At 41.8% G+C, this 26,208-nt stretch overlaps 1 protein-coding gene across 3 annotated transcripts in view; it reads left to right on the plus strand.

Moving 5' to 3' along the window:
- Nucleotides 1-10,404: 10,404 nt before the first annotated feature.
- The window catches only part of PNPLA7 (patatin like domain 7, lysophospholipase), a 346,161-nt gene continuing 330,357 nt past the window's right edge, over nucleotides 10,405-26,208 (plus strand). Inside the window, exon 1 of one of the 3 annotated variants that reach the window (XM_089675020.1) lies at nucleotides 10,405-10,509. In XM_089675020.1, coding sequence (XP_089531146.1) covers nucleotides 10,437-10,509 — 73 coding nt within the window. In that variant the 5' untranslated portion in view covers nucleotides 10,405-10,436. Of the gene's footprint in view, nucleotides 10,510-19,713; nucleotides 19,794-26,208 lie in introns of those variants that run through there. The other 2 variants (XM_089675022.1, XM_089675023.1) reach the window with 2 other exon arrangements.

The raw sequence follows: 26,208 nt of genomic DNA on the forward strand, positions 1-26,208 counted from the left end.
GTGCAGCACTGCTTCCATTTTATCATGCAGGACCTGCTTGTGAAGAGTTGTAGTATATTGTGTGTAATATATATATATATATGTGTAAACAACAAAAGTAAGGTGTTTTGCTACATTTTTTTTTATGTAATCTTTCATTACTTTTGAAACAATGTAGTGGTGTGCTGAGAACAATGGGCTCTCAGAACAGATTATCAGCAAAATGTGAATACTGCATTTCAATAATCATTCTAAACTTAAAAAAAAAAAAAAAAAAAAGTGCTATCAAAGACAAAGATACCACTAAAATGTATAGTGGTCCTAGAAATGACTTCTGGGGTAAAGCTATAGTAAAAGTTTTTATCTGGGATACAGCTCCATACATATTAGGTATTTGTAATGATGTGCATCTTATTACCTACAGGTGGCTGCTTCTGCCTCAAATCCTCTGTTCTATGTCCCCTTCCCCACTGCCAGATATTGCCCTGAGCGGCTGTCTTCTGTGTAGATTGACAGCAGGGGCTCCTAATCAGAATGGTTGTATTGTTCGCCCGCCCCCCTCCTCCATTCATAGAACGCATCTTACTATACTCCTATGATGCATCAGTCTCTGTGAATGGGAGCAGGAGATACTGCCATTCACAGAGATTGATGCATCATCGGATGTTTCATGGGTATGTAGTAAGACTAGTTCTGAGAGGGGAATTTAGTAAGACTGGAATAGCTGTGCATGGCAACCAGTCAGCATCTAGCTTTCATTTTCAAAGGGTCAGTTCACACTATATGCATTTCAGTTGCTTTTTTTTTGCATCCCAAACGCACAGAAAGTAGGTTATATGGTTGTCAATGTCATAGTTCCCATCAGTGCTTGCCGTTTCAGTGCATTGCGGTTGCAGAAAAAAAAAGTAGAACACGCTGCATTTTTTCTGCACAGAACTGTACTGGAATGTGGTAAAAACGCATCAAAAATGCACCGGAACGCACCAAAAACACACTGGAATGCAAATGTTCCTATTTAAATTGAATAAGAGAGAGGTAAAAAATTAACTGGAATGCATAAAAAATGCACTGGAAAATGCACCGAAACCTGCCAAAAAGGCGCATGCAAAAACACATCCGGAACGCATCTGGACTGTGTTTCTATAGTATGAACTGGCCCTTAGAGCGGATTCAGATATGAGTGGTGCACATTGAAGCTCACGTTTCACAGATAATTGACACTGTAGTTGTCAGGGTTACATCAGGTTCAGGACAGGATTAGCTCAGGATCTTATCCTGTTCACACAGATGCGGTTCAGAAATGGTTCACATAGAGGTCAATAGCCTGTAATGCACACCTGAACCCTCTGCTCAGAAATAATACATGACTCTTTTTCAGTGCTGATTCACACATGTGCAGTGCGGATTGAAGCTAAGGTATCACAGCTAATTGACACAGTAGCTGTTCAGGTCAGGATTACATCAGGTTCAGGACAGCATTAATTCAGGATTTTATCCTGTTCACACATGTCAGGTTTAGAAACGGTTCCCACAGACGTCAATAGCCTGTACTCCACACCTGAACCGGATTGCACTGCTCAGAAATTGTACGTGACTCTTATTTAAATGCACCGAATCTGCACCGCCAGTGCACTGGATGTATGTGAACAGATACCATAGGAAGCAATGGTATATCATATGTCATGCAAATTGTTCAAACCGCATATATGTGAATGGAAACTTAATTTGCACTGAATCCGCACCGCCAGTGCGCCAGACATATGTGAACAGGCACCATAGGAAGCAATGTTATTTCACATGTCATTTGGATTGGATGCGGTTCAAACCGCATCCAATCCACATATATGTGAATGGGAACTTAATTCCACACTGCCAGTGCACCTGACATATGTAAACAGGCACCATAGGAAGCAATTTTTTTCACGTCATTCAGATTGGATGAGTTTCAAACCGCATCCAATCCGCATATACTGTATATGAACTGAAAAATAAATGAGTGTACTTGTGAGCTACTATGATGTTTGTCTAAACTATTACCATTAATTAATTTGACAAACAAAACACAATATATGATACACCTGTGGTTCGCTGGCACTCACACCTACTCAGACAGTGTTCTGTGAGAAAATTAAATATATAAATTGTGCCGCGCTCCTGTGTATAAATAATTACAATATTCACTATTTCAAATGACAATCCAAAGTAAAAAAAAATTAAAAAATAATAAAATGATATATATACTTATATCTAGTGTATAAAATACAATTATCTTCTGCTTATAACATCATAAATACCGCATACTGTGCTGGTGATAAAAACAATATATATGAAAAAGTGCTCATAGACAGTCCTCTTTCAATTTAAATTATGACGGTGCAATGCCACTCCCATAATCCACATGCAGTGTGATTTTATTATGCGCTCACCTCAGGTTTTGCCTTATAAAAAGGAAAAACTAGCTTTTTGTCCTTATAGGACTGCTGGGATGATCCTCCTGTTTAGGATATTCCTAATGGCAAATGTGATGATTATGCTCGATCTTAATCCACCTGGGATCTCTGGAGTGATTATGCCTGCTGCTGATCAGGATTTGATGGCTGGATGGATATTTCGCTTTTTCTTCCAAAGGTCTCCTTCCTCCTATACTGATTTCTCTCCAATATATCACAGGATGATTGTATGAAGAAACAAAACCATCATAGTGCTTTATCCTTTTAAAATTAAGGCTTTATTTGCTGCTGCAAGTTCCATACAGAGTTTTTAGCATAGGCTTCAGAGTAAGGCAGTTTCAGCCTGTCCTGCAGTTTCTGCTATGCTTGCCGTGCTGTGCTGTGTCCAAGACAACATCGTGATGTCAGAGCCCCTCCCCTACGCGTTATGTCACCGGGTCACGTGACTTCATCAGGGTGATTTTTTACTTTGGATTGTCATTTGAAATAGTGAATATTGTAATTATTTATACAGAGGAGCGCGGCACAATTTATATATTTAATTTTCTCACAGAACACTATATGAACTGACACTAACTGGACAAGCTGATGGATCGCTATAGGCAGCTACAACAGACTTTTCCTGCTCGAATTTTATTAAATCCCCCTATGAATGGCAGAGAAAGACAGCATGGGACTGTCGAACAATGCAACTTTTCTGATCAGGAGCCACTCCTGTTAACCTGCACAGTGCTGGACAATAGTCAGCAATTAAGGCAATGGTCGGTGGCTGTGAATGGGACACTGGATAGAGGATTTTGAACAAAAGCAGCCATTTGTAGATAAAGGGTTACACACCATTACATAAACCTAATGTGTATGGTATTGTATCCCGAAACTTTTTTTACTAATCTTCAACTTTAAAGGCTAAGTGGGAACATATTACACCCATATTTAGGGTGCAGCATGTTCCAGCCTGTGCACCCCTTCTTTTGACAGCAGGTGGAGGTTCCTCTCCCCCACAGCCAATGTCACATTTAAAATTAACATGGCTGTGCAGGGCTGCGCCTGCACCATTCAGTCACAGTAATCTGTGAATAGATAAACTGAAAGTGCCATCTGTCACAGTAGTGTCATGCTTACCCCTAACAGAGGTGGTCAGACATGATAGCTGGGTTCTTCACCTATAGTAGCCCCTTTTCCCATAAGCCAAGCAGGCCTACCAGTACTCGGTTCCCCCGGGACATATACACAATGCTATAGTGCCTGGCTACCACACCAGGACAGAGGAAAACAGGTCTAAAAGTGAAGATATCAAAATCTCCTGCGCATAGGTGTGGAGGGCTGGAAATACAAACATAAATGTCAAGTGGAGCTCTGATGTACTGTATATGGATGTGCAATCGCCAGGGGAAATTCAGACAATACTGCAGAGAAAATGAAACAAGAGAACACACTGGCCTAGTGCATTATCCCAGATAGCTTTTTATTTAACGTAAAAGAAGTTATACTCACAAACAAGTGATGACAGATTGCATAAAAAGTGACAGTAGTGAAGGGAAATGTATGTCTTTTAGGTCTGTCATTTTGTTTTTCCCCACTCCATTTTATATTCCATGTTGATTAATTGCTTTGTATTATAACCAGAATGAGTTAATGAAAATATGCTATGTCAGTTATGTGTTACAGAAATGTACTCACAATATTCTTCTATCTCTTATCTTAGCTTAGCCTTGGTAGAGAAGGTGAAAGTATCCAACTATTTCTTTGTATTAACAAGCACCTGTTTCTGTTATGATACAATTAAATGTCAAATATTTCTGTCCCATGAGAAAATAATTGTTTGTTACTTATAACTAATTACAATGCCTGAGAAAGATCATGTTCACAGCCTTGACAAGTATCTAGCCAGATTCTATTGTATGTAGCAGATAAGTTTTTTGTAATATTATAGACACATTCCTTATTCCTGGGAAAGTTAAATTTTGCTTCTCATCATTATTCAGGATTGACGTAAATGCTTGTATTTGTATTCAGCCAATCAATTACTGAGAATTAAGTTTTTCCCAGATACTTTGTGCCCCCCACCTTTCTTTTTTGGTATATTAATCCTCTTCCCGCTAATAAAAAATGTAGATTAATTTCACCTATCACTGTGTGCACTTGTCTATTACTTAGGTGAAGTTAGTCTTCTGGACGTCCATACCTTCAAACAGACTGATCAAGACAGATAGCCAGGGGCTAGCGACAACCTTTCAAGTAGCTTGATGCATTTGTCCACAAAGAGCTAGTAAGCCTTAACACCAAAGAATTGCCATCCAAGGGCCAAGGTAAGGCTGATGTGTTCAAGGGTAATCCTCTTCTGCAGAGCCAAGGGGACCAGAACCCTCAAAACATCCTGTCAGTGGTGATCTGCTTTCTTTCCCTGCAAAGCAGGGAATAAAATCTAGCAGATTGCCTAGTAAAATCACATTACTGTGTACACAAAACACTAGCTAATCCCACAGTTAACCCCTTGAATGTCCTAGATGTTTAACCAATTCCCAGCCAATGACATTAATCCAGTGACAGTGTATATTTTTAGCACTGGTCACTGTATTAGTGTCCCTGGTTCCCACAAAGTGTCAGTTAGTGTCAGACTGTCTGCTGCAATATCGCAGTCCCACTAGAGGTCGCTGAACGTTGCCATCACTAGTACATATATATAAAAAAGATTTTTTTTTTGTAAATATATCATAGTGTGTAGATGCTATAACTTCTGCACAAACCAATCAATATACGCTAATTATGATTTTTCTAGCAAAATATGCAGCAGAATACATTTTGACCTAAATTTATGAAGAAACTTGATTTTTTATTGAATATGTTTTAGAGCAGAAAGTAAAAAATATATTTTTTTTAAATTTTGGTCTTTTATCGTTTATAGCGCAAAAAATAAAAAATGCAGAGGTGATCAAATACCACCAAAAGGAAGCTCTATTTGTGGGGAAAAATTACATAAATTTCATTGATGTACAGCGTTGCATGACCGCATAATTGTCAAAGTAACGCAGTGCCTTTTAGCAAAAAAATTATCTGGTCATGAAAGGGGGTAAATCTTCTGAAGCTGAAGTGGTTAAATCGGGTTTGGTCTGCACCCAGAGACTGGCCACATCAATCAACTTGCAGGTGGACAGACAGGGAGAATGTTTCACAGCTAAAACCAGGATGCTGGAATACCACCAGCAACTGTGATGGAGCAAGAGCACTACACACTCCTGACAGGTGGCAGATGGACTTGTAGTTCTCAATGGACTATGATTGTGCTGATCAGCATGCTTGTAGTCCATTCACACATCCTCCAGCCTTCTAAATAAAAGCCCATACAGAGTCAAAGGCAGAAAGTGGAAGGATGCGTCTGCAGGATCCACTGACCACGGATACAAACTGTTGCAGGGTCCTGTGGGGAAAAAATAGAAAAAGCACGTTTTTTTTTTTCAAGAAAAAAAGTGCACTTATTATTTTTCCCTTAAAAATGAACTTAGCCTTTAAAGCAGATCTATTATTATTTTTACTTTACAATTTTGTCCCCTATGGACCAAACTTCATGAGGTACTTTGCTCCATGTTGCTAAGTTCTAACTCTAATTATGAGGTCCAGCCTTCTCTTCCTCCCTCATGCTGTGGCTGATCAAACAACAGCGAAAAAGGAGATGGCTGATTCATATTTGCAGCTTATCTCAGATGTGAAAACTTTCACAAGACAAGCAGCAGCAAGATGCATTCATGACATCTATGACATTCATCACAGTATGGTACATGGTTTCTCTGCATTCCTCTTGCTGATGTCAGGGAAAATGCTCAGAGCCAAGAAAGCTGCAGTTATAAAGTGTCTGTCTCTTTCCTAGCTGTTTGCTAGATCAGCTGTGGCAGGAGGGGAGTGGGCAGGTTGGACCTCATAACTAGGGTTAGAAAGCACTGAGCAACATGGGACCAAGTACTATATGTACCTTGTCCCATAGGGGACAGAACTGTAACAAAAAAAATACATTGACAGATTTGCTTTAAAGCGGAGTTCCACCTGAAAAAAAAAAAAGTCAGCAGCTACAAAAACTGAATTTTAAAATACACCACCACTGGTTTCACTGGCGAAGGCATCTTCAGTGTGGGCACCCAGCTGTGACAGTTGGCGGCTTCCCAGCTGGGTGCCCACTGCGCATGCGTGAGAAGTGCTGCACTTTGTGAATTGCCCTGTAGTCTTCTGGGACCTGTCACGTGTCCCAGAAGACTACAGGGAGGGAGGACAACTAGGCGATCACAGTGGGAGCGGGTACCTGTCAAATTTGGGTACCCGCTACCCAAAGGTGCCAATCCTTAATGGGGAGCGTTGGACAAGGGCTTAAAGCAGAACTTCCCCTTTTGGGTGGAGCTCCGCTTTAAGTACAGACCTGTAAAGACAGGAGGAGTCAACTTATAACAAAATTCCACCTCTGCAATTCACAGAACTCAAGCACAATTTCTCAACCTAAGTCCTCATGCACACTGGACGTTTTTACAGTGGCTGTTTTTGGCTTTTGACATTTTTTTTCTACAGCCAGTAAACCCCCCAGCGTGTTATCCTATGTGTCCATACACACATAGACTGTAATCGGCGTTTTTTGGCTGGAAAAAAAACCCAGAACTAGTGGGTTTCTAGAGGAGTTTTTTAGCTGTAAAAACGCGCTAACGCTGAAAAAACGTGGCAAAATGCGGTAAAACATGGCAAACCAACATTTTTGGATTTTTTTTGGCTAAAAAAAGCAAACGTGGAAATACGTGAAAAAAAAACGGCAAAGCGCTAATGCAAAAACACAAAAAAATGCTGAAAAACTCATGTTTTTAACGTGACATTACACAGCTAATGCTGCCAGCATTTTAAAACGCCCCGTGTGCATGGAGCCTTAGTCATCCCTTCCTGTTAACCCTATCTGTGCGGGTGGTGCCACTGTGAATCCACACAAAAATCCATGCAGCCGCACCACCCGTACAGAGAAATGTGGGCCCGTGGGCGGGTGCCATTAATTCTAATGGCACGCTACCCGCACTGGAAAACGCAACCGTACTGGGAACCTAGGTTCCCGTGCGGGCTGCGTTTTCCAAAGAAGTGCAGGGACTTCTTCCCTGTGTGTAACAGGCAAGGGAGTTCATTCAAATGAATGGGCTCTCGTGCCCGTGCAAAACGTGGCCCGCACGGCCGCATATATGTGAACTGGGGGTCAAGCAACATCCACACATTGAGGAAAGTGAGAGTCCAGCACCGACACGGTATAAAGTAAAATTGCAATACTTTGTTCGTTATCCACCAAGACATCGAAAGAATCCATCCAGTGTAAAGATTGATGCGTTTCAGCCCCACAAACTCTAAGTCCTAAAGCTGGTCATAAATGAGTAGAAAAACAAAAGAAAATTGAAAAAAAAATTTAAATGTTCTTTTGATTTAACATTTGATGGCCCAATTATTGCATCTGGTAGGTGCCAATATCCATGCCGGGAGTGTGCAGGACGTGTGATCTCGTTTATTTCCATTTGGGTACATAAATATGCGGCCTCTTGGCATGAAGGCCCACCCACCAAGAAGCCGCATATTCGCATACTCTCCGCGCATAGGGGTTAATAAACTGTTTGCCCATTGCTGCACTTCTTAGATGTCGCTTCCCTGTCTTTCTATACTGGGATCACACAGGAGTGGTGGGGGAAGCCACATACGATTTGGTCAGGAATCGCACAGCATTCCTGTTCAAATTGCATGGGATTCATTTTGTATGGGCTCAAATCACACCGCAAAGCTACTGGCGAGTACTTGACTGTAAGTACCGGTACTTATATGCGCTGGTAATAAAACGGTATTAGTGCAACCCTAAATGGAACGTGGTAAGATGAATCAGAAACTCACCGGACCACAGTGAAAAAAAATCATCTTGAACGCATCCAGAAACGCATAAAAAATGCACCGGAAAGCATCAAAACCATGTTAAAAACGCACGCAGAAACACATAATGGACGGATGAGAAGTGTGTTTTTGTGGTGTGAACTGGCCCTCAATGTTTTCCAGGTCCCTACGGGAAAACAAAAATAACTGTACATTTTCTGTAGAAATTATGTGCATTTATTATTTTCTACCAAAAGGTGAACTTATCATTTAACCTCTTCCCTACCACGCTATAGTCGAAAGATGGCTAGTGTGGTTGTCTAGTTCTGGGATGATGTCCATGGATGTCATTCCAGAACACGCCCCCTGCGCAGCTCCAGCGGTGCACATCCAACGCCTCCAGTGATCACTGTGTCCAATGACATAGCAGATCACCGGGTAAATACAGTTGCTGTCACAGCGTGAGGAAAGCACTGCCGATAACTGGCAATTGTCAGAGAAGTGATTGGCACTGATCATCAGTGTTACGGGAGTGACTTTGGGTGAGGGGCTCATGGAACCCTGCTCACTTTAGAGAGGTGGGAAGACCCCTGTCTCAGCTCCCCATATTCCTCTTATGTGAAGTCACCCTGTTAGGGGTGCAGGGTGATCCGTCTTGATATTGTGTAGACATGTATAGGTGGGGGTTATTCATTGTTTAATGCCATGTGGTTGTATCCCATTGTTCTATTGTGTGTCTTGCTTGGGAGCAAACTATTATGGGATGTATGTGTTTGTGTATGGGCTTGGTGGGGGGTGTTTCCAGCAGCCCTCCCTCCTGATGGGACTGCCTGCTGATGTGTTTCTTGTTACTGGGTGTGTATTGCCCCGCCCTGTGTATATATCTTGTCTCTGTGTTAAAATTAATTGGTCTATTTCTCCTAGATTGTAAGCTCGAAACAGCAAGGCCCTCAATCCCCTCATGTTTTGCATTGTATTGGTACTGTTCTGTCACATGTTCTGTCCCCCTTTGTAATGTACAGCGCTGAGCAAACTATTGGTGCTTTATAAATACTGTATAATAATAAAATAATATTTCCTGATTTATTTCAAGACTGGTCTCTAGTCTTGTATGGCCAGCGGTGGGGTCCATGGACGGTGTTTGGACAGGGAAGCGGGAGTCTAACGGAAATACCCTAGTACAGTCGGGGTCCGGTTCTGTTACAATCAGGGCACTCCGTGCCACCCATCAGTGCTAACCACCTGTGCCCATCAGTGCAGCCTCATCTACACACATCAATGAAGGTGAAAAATGACCTGTTTGCAAAATTTTATAATAGAAACAAAAAAAAACCTTTTTTCCACATTTTTTGCTCATTTTTGTTTATAACGCAAAAAATAAAACACCCAGCGGCGATTAAATACCACCAAAAGAAAGCTATATTTGTGCGAAATAAATGATAAAAATGTCATATGGGTTCAGTGTTGCATGACCGCACAATTGTCATTCAAAATGCGACAGTGCTGAAAATTGGCCTTGGCAGGAAGAGGGTATAAGTGCCGGTAGGCAAGTGGTTAAGTGGTTCAGCTAGGGTTGCCACCCCATCCCTTTAAACCCGAACACATTAAAGTGGCGTTCCGCTCACCCTGTCAAAAAATAAGTCAGCAGCTACAAAAACTGACACATCAGGTGAAAACGCGGAGATGTGAACCTGTCCCATAGGAAATCATGTTAAATGGACTGTACTGTTTCTGCAAAACTCTACAGAACACCTAGGGTCAGTGAGTTGAATTGCCCCCTCAACCAGCCACAGAACCTGTGTAATTAATGTGTTCTAGTTTAAAGGGATGAGGTGACAACCCTGGATACAGCCCAAAACACACTGACAGAGCAGCCACCGTAGCTCAATCTGCACAGGTTTGCAGACACATCCCCTGGAGTTCGGATCCTACACATGCTCCTCTACATAGCATGCGATCAATACGAATCTGCCTTGTGTGTCCCCCCTCCTCCCATCCCAGTCAGTGTTTACATCCTCCACACTACAAGACCACTCCAGCAAGCTCTCTGTGCTGTGCGGGTCACGTGCTGACAGAGGAACAGGAAGTGCTCCCTTCTAGGTGCCGGGCTCTGATTGGGTAGAGCTGCTGTCCCATTAGACGATGCAGAGGCGAGAGTCACGTGACAGAGTATCAGGTGTAGATATACACAGGGCCGGGGATACGGTGACAGCAGGTAAGTGTCCTCTGTGTGTACTCACCGGGCTGGTATCATGACCGAGTGCTGGACACACAGCTGGGAGGTGTATGTGTGTCCACATATCATACTGTACACACTGCCATGTCTGTGTTATTATATCTGTGTACACTGCAAGTATACCTTCAGTCTGTGTGCTCCTTATACACGGGGATCTCATTGCACAGTAGTACACCCTTGTTGTTCCCCAGACTCTATAATACACAGAGCCCAGGGATGGTGTATACACAGTGTACATGACTCTGTAGTCACACATTCTGCTTTGTAGCTTTGTGATGTTTCATGTCAGGGCTGTGGGGATTGTATCAGGACACTCGTTCTGTGGTGCGTCTCACTGACGGTCGCTGCGATACCGTACATGTGTGGTGCGATCGCTGTTTACATATGCATGCTGGACCTACCTGTGCATTTGTGTGTGAGGATGGGACAGGACGGGGGGAGTTTTCTTCTTCCTTTTTTTTACTTAAAATATTTTAATTGCGCTCCTCCCTATAGCAGAAATACTGCTACAGGGCAGCAGGGCTGTGCAAAATCACCTGTATATATGTGATTTGCATTCCTGGATAAGGGGTGCACTTGCGCACGCTGCCCTACCCATGCCGCGCTTGGTGGCTAGAGATATCAATCACCGGGTCCTGGCCGGCACTCGGCGATCGTCGGTGAAAGCTGACAGGGGGGAGACCTGTGCGTAAACAACATAGGTCTCTCTGCTGTCAGCATGAACATGCTGTTTTGTATCTCTGCTGTGCAGAGAGATACAAAGCAGCATGTCTCCCTATTACAGGGGTAGGCAACCTGCGGCTCTCTAGCTCTTGTGGAACTACATTTCCCATGAGGCATTGAAACATTACAAAATTGACAGTTACAGCTATGACTTGCAGAGGCATAGTAGTCCTGCAACAGCTGGAGAGCCGCAGGTTGCCTACCCCTGCCCTAGTACAGCACACTCTTAACTCTTTGATTGCCCCCAGATGTTAACCCCTTCCTGCCCAGTGTCATTAGTACAGTGTCAGTGCTTTTTTATTAGCATTGATCACTGTATTCTTGTCAGTGGGGATGTCAGTGGCAGTTAGTTCCCACCCAGTGTCAGAATGCCCGCCGCAGTCCCGAAATAAGTCACTTCTCACCGCCATTACTAATATATAAAAAAAAATTATATTCCAGTATATGTACTGCTATTTGTAGATGCTATAACTTTCACGTAAACCTAATTTACACGTATTGGGAATTTTTTTTAGCAAAGATATGGAGCAGAATACATTTTGGCCTAAATTTATGAAGAAATATGATTTTTAAAATTTTTGTTTTGGTTTTTTTTTTTAGCAGAAAGTCAAAAATCTATTTTTTTTTTTTTTTTTTTTTTTTCAAAATTGTCGGTCTCTTTTGTTTATAGCACAAAAAAATAAAAGTGCACAGGTGATCAAATATCACTGAAAGAAAGCTCTATTTGTGGGGGGAAAAAAGGACATACATTTCATTTATGTACAGCGTTGCATGATTGCGCAGTTGTCATTTAAAATAACACAGCACCGTATTGAAAAAAAATGGCCTGGTCAGGAAGGGGGGGTAAATCTTCTGGAGGGTAAGTGGTTAAACACTTCCAGACCATGCCTTTTTTGGCAATTTCTGATCACATGTAACAATCAGTATTTTTGCTAGAAAACGACTTAGAACCCCCAAACATTATATATTATTTTGTAAAGCAAAGGCCCTAGGGAATAAATTGTGGGTTTTGCAAATTTTGAATGTAATGACACATGCAAAAACATGCAGTAGCACGTGGTAAAAATGTGCAAACCAGAACGCAGCAAAATGTTTCAAGAGCTACCTTGAAATGCATACGGCTGCCCATTGAAATCAATGCCCTGCCCTGTGCATTATGCAGACCATGCACATTTCACATACGCTAGGTGTGAATGGAGTCTAACAGTCCATATCAGTACACTTGCAACAAAAACATGATACTTTTTTCTTTTTATTTGCATTAACATTACATTTTTTAGGACAAGCTTTTGGGATCTTCTTTCTTCCCAGTCCAGGCTCAGAACTAATACAGATTTTTTTTTTGCTCAGTAATTGTCTTTCTGAAGGCTTAAAGGGTAAGTTCACCTTTTAGACAAAAATAATAAATGCACATTTTTTTGCAGATAAAAAAATGTGCATTTATTATTTTTGTCAACAGGAGCCTGGAAAGCATTGCACCAGCAATCAGTAGATCGCAGATGCCATGCAGGTCTCCTGCAGACCTGTCAGAATATCTGCTCCAAACAGATATTCTGAGAGGAAGCATCAATGAACTACCATGGCGCGCCACAGCGCCGTGGTAGTTCATTGAATACTACAAGCCCACAGCCGTTAAGGCTGTCGGGACTTGCAGTTAATTCATTCACGGAAGTCCGTGAATAAATGATGTGGTCATGTGGGCGGAGCTCGTCACGGCCCCGCTGCTTTCAAATCTGACAGATAGTACGGGGAGACTTCTCCCCGTATTATCAGTTAGAGGGAGGGGCGGTGGCAGCTGCAGCTATGAGAACATGTTACAACAACGGGTGGAACATGTAACATGTTCTCAAAGGTGAACTTATCCTTTAACTTCAGTCTTCCTCGTTAAGTGGCTCTCACACCCGCCCGCCATGTGTTGCCATTATGTTGCATGTGCAGATGTGCTCACGGGCTCCCCTCGGCCTTCAGGTCCTGGCAGAGCTTGTCAGTGCTTCTGCACACGTACCGTGGAGAATGTTGCGGACACAAAAAGACAGGGAACGTTTCCTGCTTCCCTGTTAGTGGTCTTTGCGTGTGTGCAGCAAAACCCGCACATGTGCAGACAGTGTGTACCCCAGTGCATGCGCAGATGTGCTGTAGGGCTCTCACAGGTTCTGAGCCCTGTGCTTGTGCCTTACACCTCAGAAAAAAAAAAATGAAACTATACTGATCCATATACTTGTAAACTACAGACACTGGGAAACGTGTAGCAGCATAAAATGTGCAATGGCTTGTGTCATTGGTCAGCACAGTCATGAGGATCTTTTCTTGTCACAAAAATAAGCAGAGACTTTTATTTGTATGGACTGAAAGCAGACATGGGTGTTGGATGATTCTAAGCAGATGAAGATACACTATTTTGCCGAAAGTATTGGGCCAGCCCTCCAAATCGTTGGATTCAGGTGTTCCAATCACCTCCGTGGCCACAGGTGTATAAAATCAATCACCTAGGAATGCAGATTGCTTCTACAAACATTTGTGAAAGAATGGGTCTCTCTCAGGAGCTCAGTGAATTCAAGCGTGGTACTGTGATAGGTTGTCACCTGTGCAATAAGTCCATCCGTGAACTTTCCTTGCTACTAAATATTCCACGCTCAACTGTTAGTGGTATTATAACAAAGGAGAAGCAACTGGGAACAACAGCAACTCTGCCACGAAGTGGTACGCCACGTAAAATGATAGAGCGGGGTCAGCGCATGCTGAAGCGCACAGTGCACAGAAGTCACCGACTGTCTGCAGAATCAATAGCTAAAGACCTCCAAACTTCATGTGGCCTTCAGATTAGCACAACAACAGTGCGTAGAGAGCTTCTTGGATTGGGTTTCCATGGCCGAGCAGCTGCATCCAAGCCTTACATCACCAAGTGCAATGCAAAGCGTCAGGTGCAGTGGTGTAAAGCACGCCGCCACTGGACTCTGTGTCTGGGATTGGTGTGTCTGGGTTTGGCGTTGACAGGAGAACAGTACTTGCCTGGTGTGCCAAGTGTTAAGATTGGTGGAGGGGGCATTATGGTGTGGGGTTGTTTTTCAGGGGTTGGGCTTCTCCCCTTTGTTCCAGTGAAGGGAACTCTTAAGGCATCAGCATACCAAGACATTTTGGACAATTTCATGCAACTTTGTGGGAACAGTTTGGGGATGGCCCCTTCCTTTTCCAACATGACTGCACACCAGTGCACAAAGCAAGGTCTATAAAGACATTGATGAGCAAGTTTGGGGTGGAGGAACTTGGCTGGCCTGCACAGAGTCCTGACCTCAACCCGATAGAACACCTTTGGGATGAATTAGAGCGGAGACTATGAGCCAGGCCTTCTTATCTGACATCAGTGCCCGACCTCACAAATGCGCTTCTGGAAGAATGGTCAAACATCCCCATAGACACACTCCTAAACCTTGTGGACAGCCTTCCCAGAAGAGTTGAAGCTGTTATAGCTGCAAAGGGTGGGCCAACTCAATATTGAAACCTACGGACTAAGACTGGGATGCCATTAAAGCTCATGTTCGTGGAAAGGCAGATGTCCCAATACTTTTGGCAATATAGTGTAAGTGCAGTGGGGGACAGGAGGAGTGGGAAGGCTGTCTGGAAGATATCTGATTTTTTTTTTTTTTTTTTAGGTATAAAGGTGGAAATATCTTTCAAAGTATTAGAAAGAGAAACTTTTTTTTTTTCATTTTAGATAGAGCAAATGAGAGTTATAACGCCTGCCCTTTTTTTTTTTTTTTGCTATCTGTGTCCCATTGGGGAGATTTCCATTCACTTCCTGTCTCATAGCCAAAGCAGGAAGTGAAGGGAAATCCCTCCAAAGTGAGGGAATCCCTGGATGTCACCAGAACTAGTGTCCCCATTGGAAGATTTCCCTTCTATTCCTATTCTGATAACAACCCAAAATTTAGGACTTTCATTCTTTGTAATGACAGTAAACACAACAAGTAGAGAGGGAGAATGAATCTCTCTAATGGGGGCACAGATAGTAATAAAAACCTGACAGGTGTTCTAATCCCTCTCCATTCTGTCCTAAACCAAACATTATGTTTTGCCTTTAGTTACTCTAACACTTTATGTATTAGTACTACTTGGACCAAGAAAAAGGGAGCAGCCCGAAAGTTGGAATGAATGTATAAATGTTGGTGCAAATCAAATAAGGATCATGGACAGTACTCAGTTGTTCATATGTGAGGAAATATTTTGTTCAAACCACATGCAATCTGCATATATGTGAATCGGCAATAAGACTACGTTCATGCAGGCAACTAGCAAATGACAGCGGAAGGAATCTGCTTATTTCTGCAGCTGTTTCTGCCACCTCTGAGCTGCTGTGGCTGCCAAGCCCTTTACACTTTAATGACCGGTTGGCAGGGCTGCAGCAATCCATGGCTGTCCACCTGTGGTGATCGCTGCTGGACACACACAAAGTGCCACTCGATAGCTCTGTGCTTAGTATATTACTGAGAACATGCTGCTACCTGTAGTGCCCTGTACTCACACCCTGCATTATACTGCTGACCTCTGCACTCTGTAATAACTGACCTATCAACTCTGTATTACTTACTACTGATCCCTGTTTTCTGCTTTACGTTTTACTGACCTCTGGACTGTGCTGTACTATTGACCCCTGCACTCTGCATTATTCATTACTGACCCCTGCACTGTTCGATACTTCTAACTCCTACTTTCTGCATTACTTTCTACTGACCCCTGCACTCTGTATTAGTTACTACTGACCCTCTGAACTCTCTCATACTACGGACTCCTGCACTCTAAGTTATGTGCTGACTCCTACATTCAGCATTACTTACTCCTGACAGCTGCACTCTGCTTTACATAGTACACACCTCTGAACTTTGCATTATGCCTGAACCCTGTACTGTGTGTTACCTACCACTGACTTGTAAACTCTGCTATAACCACTGACACCTACACTCTGTGTTAATACTGACCCTCTAAACGCTGTCTTACTTCTGACCCCAGCACTTTGCGTTACTCCTGACTGCTGCACTCTGCTTTACATGATACATACCTCTGAACTCTGCCTTACTTGCTCCTATCCCTTTACTGTGTTACTTACTAATGACCTCTAAAGTCTGCATTTTTTACCAATGACACCTGCGCTCTGTGTTACTACTGACCTTCTGGGCTGTCTTTCTTACTCCTGACCCCTCCAATCTGCATCATTTACTCCCCACTCCTTCACTTTGCGTTACTTCTCACCCCCTGTACTTTGCACTATATACCACTGACCTCTGAACTCAGAGTTAATTACTTCTGACCCCTACACCCTGCTTTACTTCTGATCTCTGTATTAACACACTACTGAACTCTTCACTGCTTATTGCTGACCTCCTCTCTGAACTCCTCAGAATTCCTTGCTTTTCAATGGGGCCTTGCTAAGCCTACCTCCTATTTAATCGAAAAAAAGCTGAGGGTTGTGATTTAGGCGTGCCAAAGTGTTTTAAAGGCAAATTTGTCTTTATTAAGTTTTTGACAACCGGGTATACAGAAAGGGGGAAAAAAAGGGACCAGCAATTACATACATATATGCACAATTATCAGGCTCAAACAGGAGATGAGCCAAAGAGATAACTGTATTCAGTGAATATCACTGGCCAATTTAGAAAAACCTTGAGAAGCAATGTGTATAACAGAGACATATATCTGAAAAAATTGTCCCATAAAAAGGCATAAAGAGCATCAAGATATGTCTAAGTAGAGTTCTAAGTAAAACAAAGCAAAGAAAAAAGACAAGAGAAGAGAGATAGGGAGAAGTGAGCACAGAAAGAGAGGGAAGATAGAAGAGAGAGTTTGGAGCTGGGACAGACAAGGGGCGGAACCAAGATGGCCCCACCCTAAAGGTACCCATACTGGGCATCCCAAGCATTCAAATCAAAAGCAATTACATTGACACGATACAGATAACCATGGGTCCACCCAACTGACCGGGCGAAGTCTAAGGAGGGTGCCGAAGTGTTTTATCATACTTCAGCAAGACACTCCCTTAATGCCAGTTATTCAAACTATGTCTATTTTTCCAGAGTGACACAGTTTTATAGTCTGAAAACAAGCATATTATTGAACAGAACAAAATTACAAATTTATAAAGTCCAAACATGATATAAATTGGATGCTTGTAATTTGTCCGGGAGATTTAATGTGACCAGTTTGTCTGCTGTATATTATAACATTTGTATATTTGGTATCTATCTGCTTGTTATTTGCTTAGACATTAGTGTAGCCACATATGAATCCAGTTCCATCATAGCACCTATTATGGATATTTCATGAAATGTAGCTTGTGTAGTTAAAAAACCAGACTCACAGATGTGTATTGTGGAGTCACATACCAGACGAGGCATTTTCTGACATGATTCCAATAGAAAGGCTTTACCTTAATGGAAGTTTATCAGATCTGATTTAAAAGCCTTAAAACACACAATAAGTATATCGGACGAATGATTGTCTGTTTTTTTTTTTTTTTTGCATGCTATTCTCATATCAGAAGTAAAGAGGTTGCTAAAGTTACAAAAATTCTTGTACGACAGAAAAAAACATTTGGAAGTGATGTAATATATTGTATTTATATTGTATTTTCGGAAGAAAACTGTACTAATTTAATGCAAATCGTAAGATCTGGTATCGTACGGGAACAATTTTCGTGCTTGTCCCTTCGAATAATTTCGGATGAAAGCTGTGTACTAAAAATCAGATTATCGTACGATCACTTAGAAAGTAGTATTTTTTTGTATGATTTTCTGATCGTGTGTACTAGGCTTAAAGTGGTAGTAATTTTACCTACAGGTAGGCATATAAAAAAAGCTTACCTGTAGGCAAAATCAATATCTCCTAAACATGAACCGTTTAGAAGATATTAGCCCTTTCTGATAGCATACCCGTGCCGTTCCTTCAGAGCACTGTGCCATGGGTTGGGACTCCCAAGCATAGGAAGTGACGTCATCGCGACTCGGTCAGCCAGCCGGGCAAAGCTCGTGAACCTGGAAGGAAGACCGGGTGAAAACTGAAGCCCCGGGTAGCCATTACAGCGCTCCGCTGGAAGGCTTTGTTTCAAGGTATGTCCTTCATAATGTGCTAGTATGTAGTGCAAACTAGTACATTATGCCTTTACCTTGCAGGGGGTGTGTTTTTCTTTTTTTTGATGCGGTTTACTACCAGGACACCCTGCTAATGGGGTTATTGGGATTTATGATGGCCTTCTTTGTGTCTCCAGCTGATTTGTTCTTTTTGTGGGAGGTCATACTATATGTCTCAGTTCTCTGTCTGGCCAGTAGAAATTTAAGATTTAAATATGATTTTTTTTTTGTTCCTTTGTATAGTTCCTAATGATATTATGAATAGAGGCAACTATATTTGTTAATTACACATGCAAGCCTTGGTGATCCACTTATCACTCTACAGAGTAAAATGCCTACAATGCTCATGTAAGCAAGAAACCATACAATCTTCACATAGACTTCAGACCACATAAGGTTGCTCAGGATAATAGAAAAAAAACTAGCTACTGATGGATCTACTGTATTGCTTAAAATGTAATTTGGTAGTGCAGACTGATTAATGCGAGGTGTGAATTTAATAATTACTCTGCTCTAAGCCTGTTTTACCTGTTGGCTGATTTTTGTCTAATAAATTTAAAGCGGAACTTTACCCATAACATTTGATAACAATTAAGGTTCTTATTAAAGAATATACATTCCACATTAGTAAATAGGCTACCAAAATTAGTGTGTGCTGTAAATTGCCTCCAGCTTTGCTCTTGTTTCTTCAAGCTATAGCCCGCCATTTTGATGAAGCCCAGAGCAGTCACTTCCTTATTGGACACTCTTCACCTTTCCTTGGTTTCAAAAACTATATGTCACTTTTTGTAATGTAAAATATGTACATTTCCAGCCTTGACTTGGAGAGGAAAGCTGACAGAAGCTTTACAGTGCTGAAGTTCACAGGCTGATGAGGGAGAAAGGAGAGAATACCATGGAGGTAAGATAAGACACTATGGGGTTTATTTACTAAATCTGGAGAGTCCAAAATCAGACTCCCTTCTGCATAGAAACCAATCAGCTTCCAGGTTTCATTGCCAAAGCTTCATTGAACAAGCTGAGGTTAGAAACTGATTGGTTTCTATGCAGAAGGGAGTCTGATTTTGGACTCTCCAGCTTTAGTAAATAAACCCCTATCTGTGTAAGTTTAAAGTAGTAATAAACATGTTCTACTTACCTGTTCTGTGCAGTGGTTTTCCACTGTGCACTGGTTTTCTCTCCTTGGCACTTCTGGCTCCACCCCTTCATCAAGTGCCCCTTAGGAAGCTGCTTTCTAAGGGGGCACTTGTACAAGCTCGATTCTGAGCCACGTTGCCTGCATAGACACAGACAGCATGGCTCAGCCCCACCCCCGCTTCCTCGTCACAGGATTTGATTGACAGCAGCAGGAGACAATCTGCCCTGTAAGGAGGAAGAAAGACACTGCTTTCGGCCAAAGCGCTGGGTCGACGTCAGGCTCAGGTAGGTATAAGAGGGGCTGGGGGGATCCTGTGGCATAGAGATTGCATTAAGGTACAAAAAAAACCCTTCAGCCTTTAGAACCACTTTAACTCTTTTGTTTCTTCCTGACAGCAGAATTTGTTCTATCACCTCTCCTGCTTTTCTTTTCTTCCTCCTTTAATCTGTGTTCCCTCAGCACAGTCTGTACCATTCCTGTTGCTTTCTTCCCCTTTCATCAACAGTAAATCTTTAGGCTGTCAGCTGATCGGCTTCTTGTGGCTCTGATTTTAGGCACCGTGCCAAGAATAGAGGGCAACTGAGCATGTGCAGAGCAGGGTAAAACAGTGCATTACTAGATTTTAAACAGTTTAGGCACTTATTTTCATTTGTTTTACTATACCTGCAAAAGGGGCCAGCCTGAAATTATCTATCAGGACCTAATTTTCTGACTAAAGTTCCACTTTAGGATCTTATTTATTAATTTATTTTTTTTGGACTAGCTCATACAGAGTTAGACTTGGTTCATACCTATGCGTTTCTTTAGTGCTTTTTGCAGAAACTCACTACAGTCCATTTAACATGGTTTCCTATGGGACATGTTCACATCTATGTGTTTTCAGCCGCTGCATTTTTGGATAGGGTCAGATACTTTTTTTCCTGCAGCACATTGCAACATGCATAGGTGTGAACCAGGTCTTAGTGAGTCACTAGTCTCAGAAATGTTGGTAGAAATTTACTAAGACTGGTAAACACAGAATCTGGTTCAGCTGTGAACAGTAGCCAATTGGATTCTAACTTCACCTTGTTCAATTAAGCTTTAATAAAACCTAGATGCTGACTGGTTATGCACAGCTGCATCAGTTTTAGTAAGTCTCCCCCAATATGACCTCCCTGTGACAGATCATTTGAAGCTGTCTGGTTCTATTTAGATAAGCAGGGAGAGCATTATAGTTGTATGAGACACTGACACCCCTCCTTGACTTGACACATTGCTCTTCAAAGAAAGTGAAATTCATTTTCCTATTGGCTGTAATGTCAGGTCTTGCTCCCCACTTTTAAACTCAGGTGGCCAGACCATTTTTGAAATTTTTTTTATTTTTTTTTTTACTTACAGATTTCAGAGTTTGTTAAAGACCCCCAAACCATACATTTTGTAAAAGAATAGGTTGAGTAGAATAAAAAGAAGGTTCCACTGATTTTTTTTTTAGGCTCCTCGATATTTGTACAAATGTTTATCAAAAAGATTTCTTTGCTAAAAATACAATAAAATCATTATTAGCAGACACAAACACAACAAAACTTACAAAATTCTTGTTAGTTGGGACCAGCATGCGGTGTGATGCGTTTTGAAGCTTGCGTGAAGCCAATAGAGGGCAAGCGCGCTCCCTTCTCAGGCACAATACAATACAATAATTAGGACAGCCTATTTATTTATATACACACAGACTAAGGGGACTAATAAACAATGGCGAAAATAGAATTTAAGGTTTAAAAGGCTATCAAAACACTACAATAAGATACTGTTGAATATAATAGTGCACATTTCAGTGTTGCTAAACCCACAACAGTAAAATCAGTCTGTATATGCAGTAAAGCATGCTTGATATACCCACTGTGGAATCTAAGGGGTTAATCCTCCATGTAAAAAGGCTGTTCCATCCTTTCTTCTCTGCCCCTACTCTTTTTGAAATGTCCACCTGATACGGACTGAAGCCATGGTCCCATGCACATGCGCAGTTTGCTGTGTATTACTAGAGTTTTTTTTTTCCTTGGGAGAGTGCATGTGATCAGCATAGGGCCAATCAACACTGTCCAGACAGAGGTCAGGGGTTTCACATCCTCCTAGAGCAGAAAGAAAACTCCTCCTACAAGCTTTAACCAGTGCTCTGCTGAAGTCACAAGACTTTTCTCTAATTGCTGATGAGAAAATGTATTTAGCAGTATGTATTCACTAAAATAATTGCATTTCCATGTTGTGTGTACTGTGAGAGACCAGGTATAGTGAATGCAGGGTCCTGGGTTCAGTAACAGTGTAATACACAAAGAATACAAAAAGAGTGCTATATATATATATATATATATATATCTGTACACATAGGGACAGAACTAAAAAAGGGTGCGGTGGAAAAGGCTAAAAATATTTTTAAAAAATTATTAATGATAAAATCATTTAAGAAGTTGTGGTCGAGGCATTCTTATGTACATATATTCCAATAATGGATAATTATTGGTATGAATTATGGAATCACCCCATGTGTTTGTAAAGGGTAACCAAAAACAGACCTAAAGATTGCAGACTTAAGTCTGCAGCTGGTATAAGGAGATCCACACACCAGCTTCAGCTGGGGTCTGATATTGTAGTGCCTTTGCACACAGGAGGCATGAATTTGCAGGAGCTGTGTGTCTGCTGCCAGGTGTAGGCTGCATGCGGGGAGCAGGGGGGAAAGCTGGGGTGCTGTGACAAGTGCAAAAATACCTATTGATTTGGCCAAAAATCCCATGAGCTAATGCCTTCTGTGGGGACTACAGAGCCCCCACCTCCCTTATGGTATGGAAGAGAGGATAATGGAAGGTGTTCTGCCCTAGAGTGCTTATACATAAATACTGTAAGTGAGCTGCAGTATATTAAAGTTTTGGTTTTGGGATTCGATACTCTTTAAAAAAAAACACCAGTTATACAAGCAATATTTCTTTTATTGCCATCACCAAAATACTGATCTATGCAACTGTAATGCTTCTGTGAATATTTTTACATCTCTTTTCTTGTTTTGAATAAACACACACAATATTATCTAAAACATGTTTCGTTTTGCAGTACAGAAATCCGTACTTGTTATAAGGGATCTTTAATCCAGAGAACCTTATGCTCTCTTATGTCGGCTAGTGACCTCACCTTTGCTGTTATCCGATTTAGGCCATATGTTATTGCCGTGCATATATACAAAAGCAAACCTGCCTTTTTTGGTCTCTTCCTTGCTTTTGCCCTAGAGTGTTAAAAGTTGAAATTACCCAATTTTGTGTTCTTTGTACTATGTAATTAAAGCTGTACCCCAGGCAAGCAGCTGAAACCTCAGTTTTTAAATATTTACATAGCAACTATCCTACCTGCCAAAAGATTTTTGTACTTTTGGGCCATTCTTGTGATCAAGCCACAACAGCACAGCTAGGTGGTTAACCATCCTTTGCTCCAGTTAAAGCCCGTTTCTCTGCAAGTTTGATGTAACCCTCATTCATTCCACTCACTCCTGTTTCATCTTTTCACATATGTTTGCAAAAACAAAAACCCTTCCTGGAGTAAGGACTGGTTATTCACTGCTACAGTCCAGGTATACTCCTCATCACGACCTTGTTAAGACCTTGCTGGTAGACCCAGTGGTCAATGTCCATGTCAGCAGGCAGAAACATGGGCACCTGAGGAAGAACCCTCCTGTATGGCAGTGTGGTGGAGAAGAGATTTGGGACCGATTTGTGTCACCTGACCATGGGTTCAGGTTAGTGTTTCCCATTGTAAGGTTTCTCCTGATGGGGATGGTCACCAGGACAAGTAGAATAGGTGAACCTCCCCAGTGGACGGAGGGGGCAGGCAGCAACAAAAACCTTAGAGTTCTAGTCTGCTCTTTGGAAAAAATTGCTATAGATGCCTTAAGGTGGTAGTAAAATCACTTTGTTCATTTTTACCTATAATAAAGCTTACCTGCAGGTAAAATCTCTTGAACATGCACCGTTTAGGAGATATTCAACGGAGTAGCAGGCGGTGACATAACCGGCGCATGCCCTCTGAAGGAACGGCATACCCGTGCCGTTTCTTCACAGTTGTGTGCCATGGCCGAGACTCCTGTGCGCATGCGTGGCATTGACATCATTGGCGGCTCGGCCATTCAAGCAGCGCAGCCCACAAACCTGGAAGGAAGACCAAGTTAAGATGGAAGCCTCTGCAGTGGTAACAGTGTGCCACTGGAGGGCTTCATTCTAAGGCAAGTCTCTCATAAGGTGCTAGTATGTGATGCATACCAGCGCATTATGAAATTACCTTGCAGTAAGACCTCCTTTTTTTTTTTTTTTTTTTTTTTTTAAGCGTTTACTACCACTTTAATATCTGCTGGGCATTCAGGTTTAATGTCGTGTTTTGCTGTACATTGAATATAATTGATCACTGTGTGCAAAAGCTTGCATGCTGAAAATTCCTTTGTTACCTTCCTAAAATTGTTTCTTTCTGTGGAAAGAAAAAAAGGGAAAAATCTTTTCCTGTACGCACAAAACACAACACAGATCTTCTGGTTGTGGTTTGTCTGCTCTGACTTCCCACCTATTTAGTTCCTTTGATTCCTGATTGGCTACTAATATTTTAAAGCCTTACTCCAGCCAAAAATAGTTTTTAGTATTGTATAGTTTGAGGTAGAGTTTAAATAGTAGATATTTGTTTTTGCTTGTGACCTCATTGTCAGAGGTAACTCGTTCTCACCCTACTAATATAATGCAGTTTTGTCTATAATGTCATTGGCTGTAGTGGCTCATAGTACCAGCACACCAAAACATTCCTTAAGTTGACTTTATTGTTGTATATAAGCATTGTCATGACTGGGACTCTACATGGCTCCTAAATGTTTGTTCTACTGATAACATTACAATAAAGTCAGAAAATGGAATGTTTTAGTGCTCTGGAGATATGCGTCACTACAGCCTCACATACAAAAACACATGTTTTAGTTGAGGGGGGAAGCGTTAGAACCTCTGACAGTGTGGTCACAAGCAGAAATAAAAATCTGAAAGGAATTTAAATGCTATCTTTACAGAGTCTATTTAAAGGAGAAGTGTGGGATTACAAAAAACAAACATCAATACTCACCTCCATGCTGCAGCTGCCCCTCACTGGCTTTAAACTCAAGAGCTGAGCTATCTTATGACCGATAATTGCTCAGTTCTCTGTGTTCCCAGAGAGGAGAGCAGTGACTATCAGTCGCCACTCTCTGCTCTGTTCCCCCAGCACTCACTGGAACTTCTGGCTGGAGAGGGGGTGGGCACAACTGGCATTGGTTCTCTGCCACATGCTGAGAGGCTTAGGAAACTGTCAGTCAGGCAGCTGGGTGAATCCCGACAATATGGTCTAGATCTTTCCAGAGCCTGCAGTGGCTCTGTGGCATCAGCCAACAGTGGGCTTTAGCCATATTTAGTACATAGTGCCACTATTATACTTTCTTCCCTGCAACCACGTGTTGTAGGAATGAAAATTGATTGATTCCCCAATCAGCACATGCAGTGTGGATAGTGGAATCCCTCCCACTGAGCTTTTGGATTCTGATCATAGCCACAAGCAGTTATCAAATGAAAAAACCTAACAGGTTCGTTGCACTGAAGTCAAATGATAGATCGACTTTAGTACAAGCAGCCTGCCCATAGATAGATTGGAATTTGTCCAGTCCCTGGTGAACTGGCCAAATTTCGATCCATCTTTGGCCTGCCTAACTCTGTAGAGTTTGGTAGGCAAAATTATTGTACAAAACTGTATTTGGCTGCTCTGTTATTCCCGACAACTAACTGATGCACGTCTTTCCTAACTAGGATAAATAATGATATTCCAGGTTAGGTTGAAACATTAAAAAGGATTAACAATTCTAAGTAGCCAGGTCACCAGTGTGCCTTAAATTTTTACAGCCGGTTCATAATTTCTTGATTCTTTTTTTGTTGTTCAAGGAAGCACTTTTTTTCCGTGCTTACAGATTTGCCTACCGACTTCTAAGGGTTATTTAGCAATATAGCACATCCAAATTTATCGGTTACCGCAATACATGTTATTTTTTTTAGGGTTAGTTCACACTAGATGCAGTTTGGTGTGCTTTTTTTTCTGCATCAAAAATGCATGCACAGTGTTTTCCATGTATTCCAATGGCCCTGGTTCACACTAGTGCAGTCCGTTCCAGTCAGTTTCCAGTGCAGAAAAAAAAAAGTAGAACATGCTGCATTTTTTCTGCACAGAACCATACTTGAACATGGCAAACTGCATCAGAACCGCACCTGAACTGCGTGTGGTGTGAAAGAAATGTAAGCAAAAACGTATCTGGAATGCATCCGGAGTGCATTTTTGTAGTGTGAACTGGCCCTTAAACTGGAGATTGCAGAATCTGGTGCAGCTGGCATGGTTGCACTCTCTAGTTTTAGTAAATCAACCCCATTATGGTTTTTTTTGGCCATTCATTCCTCATTGTACCTCAACTCACATATACAGCAAAAATAAATGCACCCGTTCTATAGAGTGCCACTGTGCTGAAATGTAAATGCACTGTGTGTTTTAGCATGCTGCAGTTCCAGAAATAGTGCACATTGAGGACCCATTTGACATGCTACCTTAACACAGTGTACACTAATGCACAAAAAATACGTGCGTGTAAATGTGTGTGTGCACTGTGGTGCGAACATTCCGTAAGGCGACTTGCTGGTT

This window comes from Staurois parvus, unplaced genomic scaffold, assembly GCF_062004578.1.
Source record: "Staurois parvus isolate SC_StPar_1 unplaced genomic scaffold, SC_StPar_1.0 ptg000154l, whole genome shotgun sequence".
Lineage (NCBI taxonomy): Eukaryota > Metazoa > Chordata > Amphibia > Anura > Ranidae > Staurois > Staurois parvus.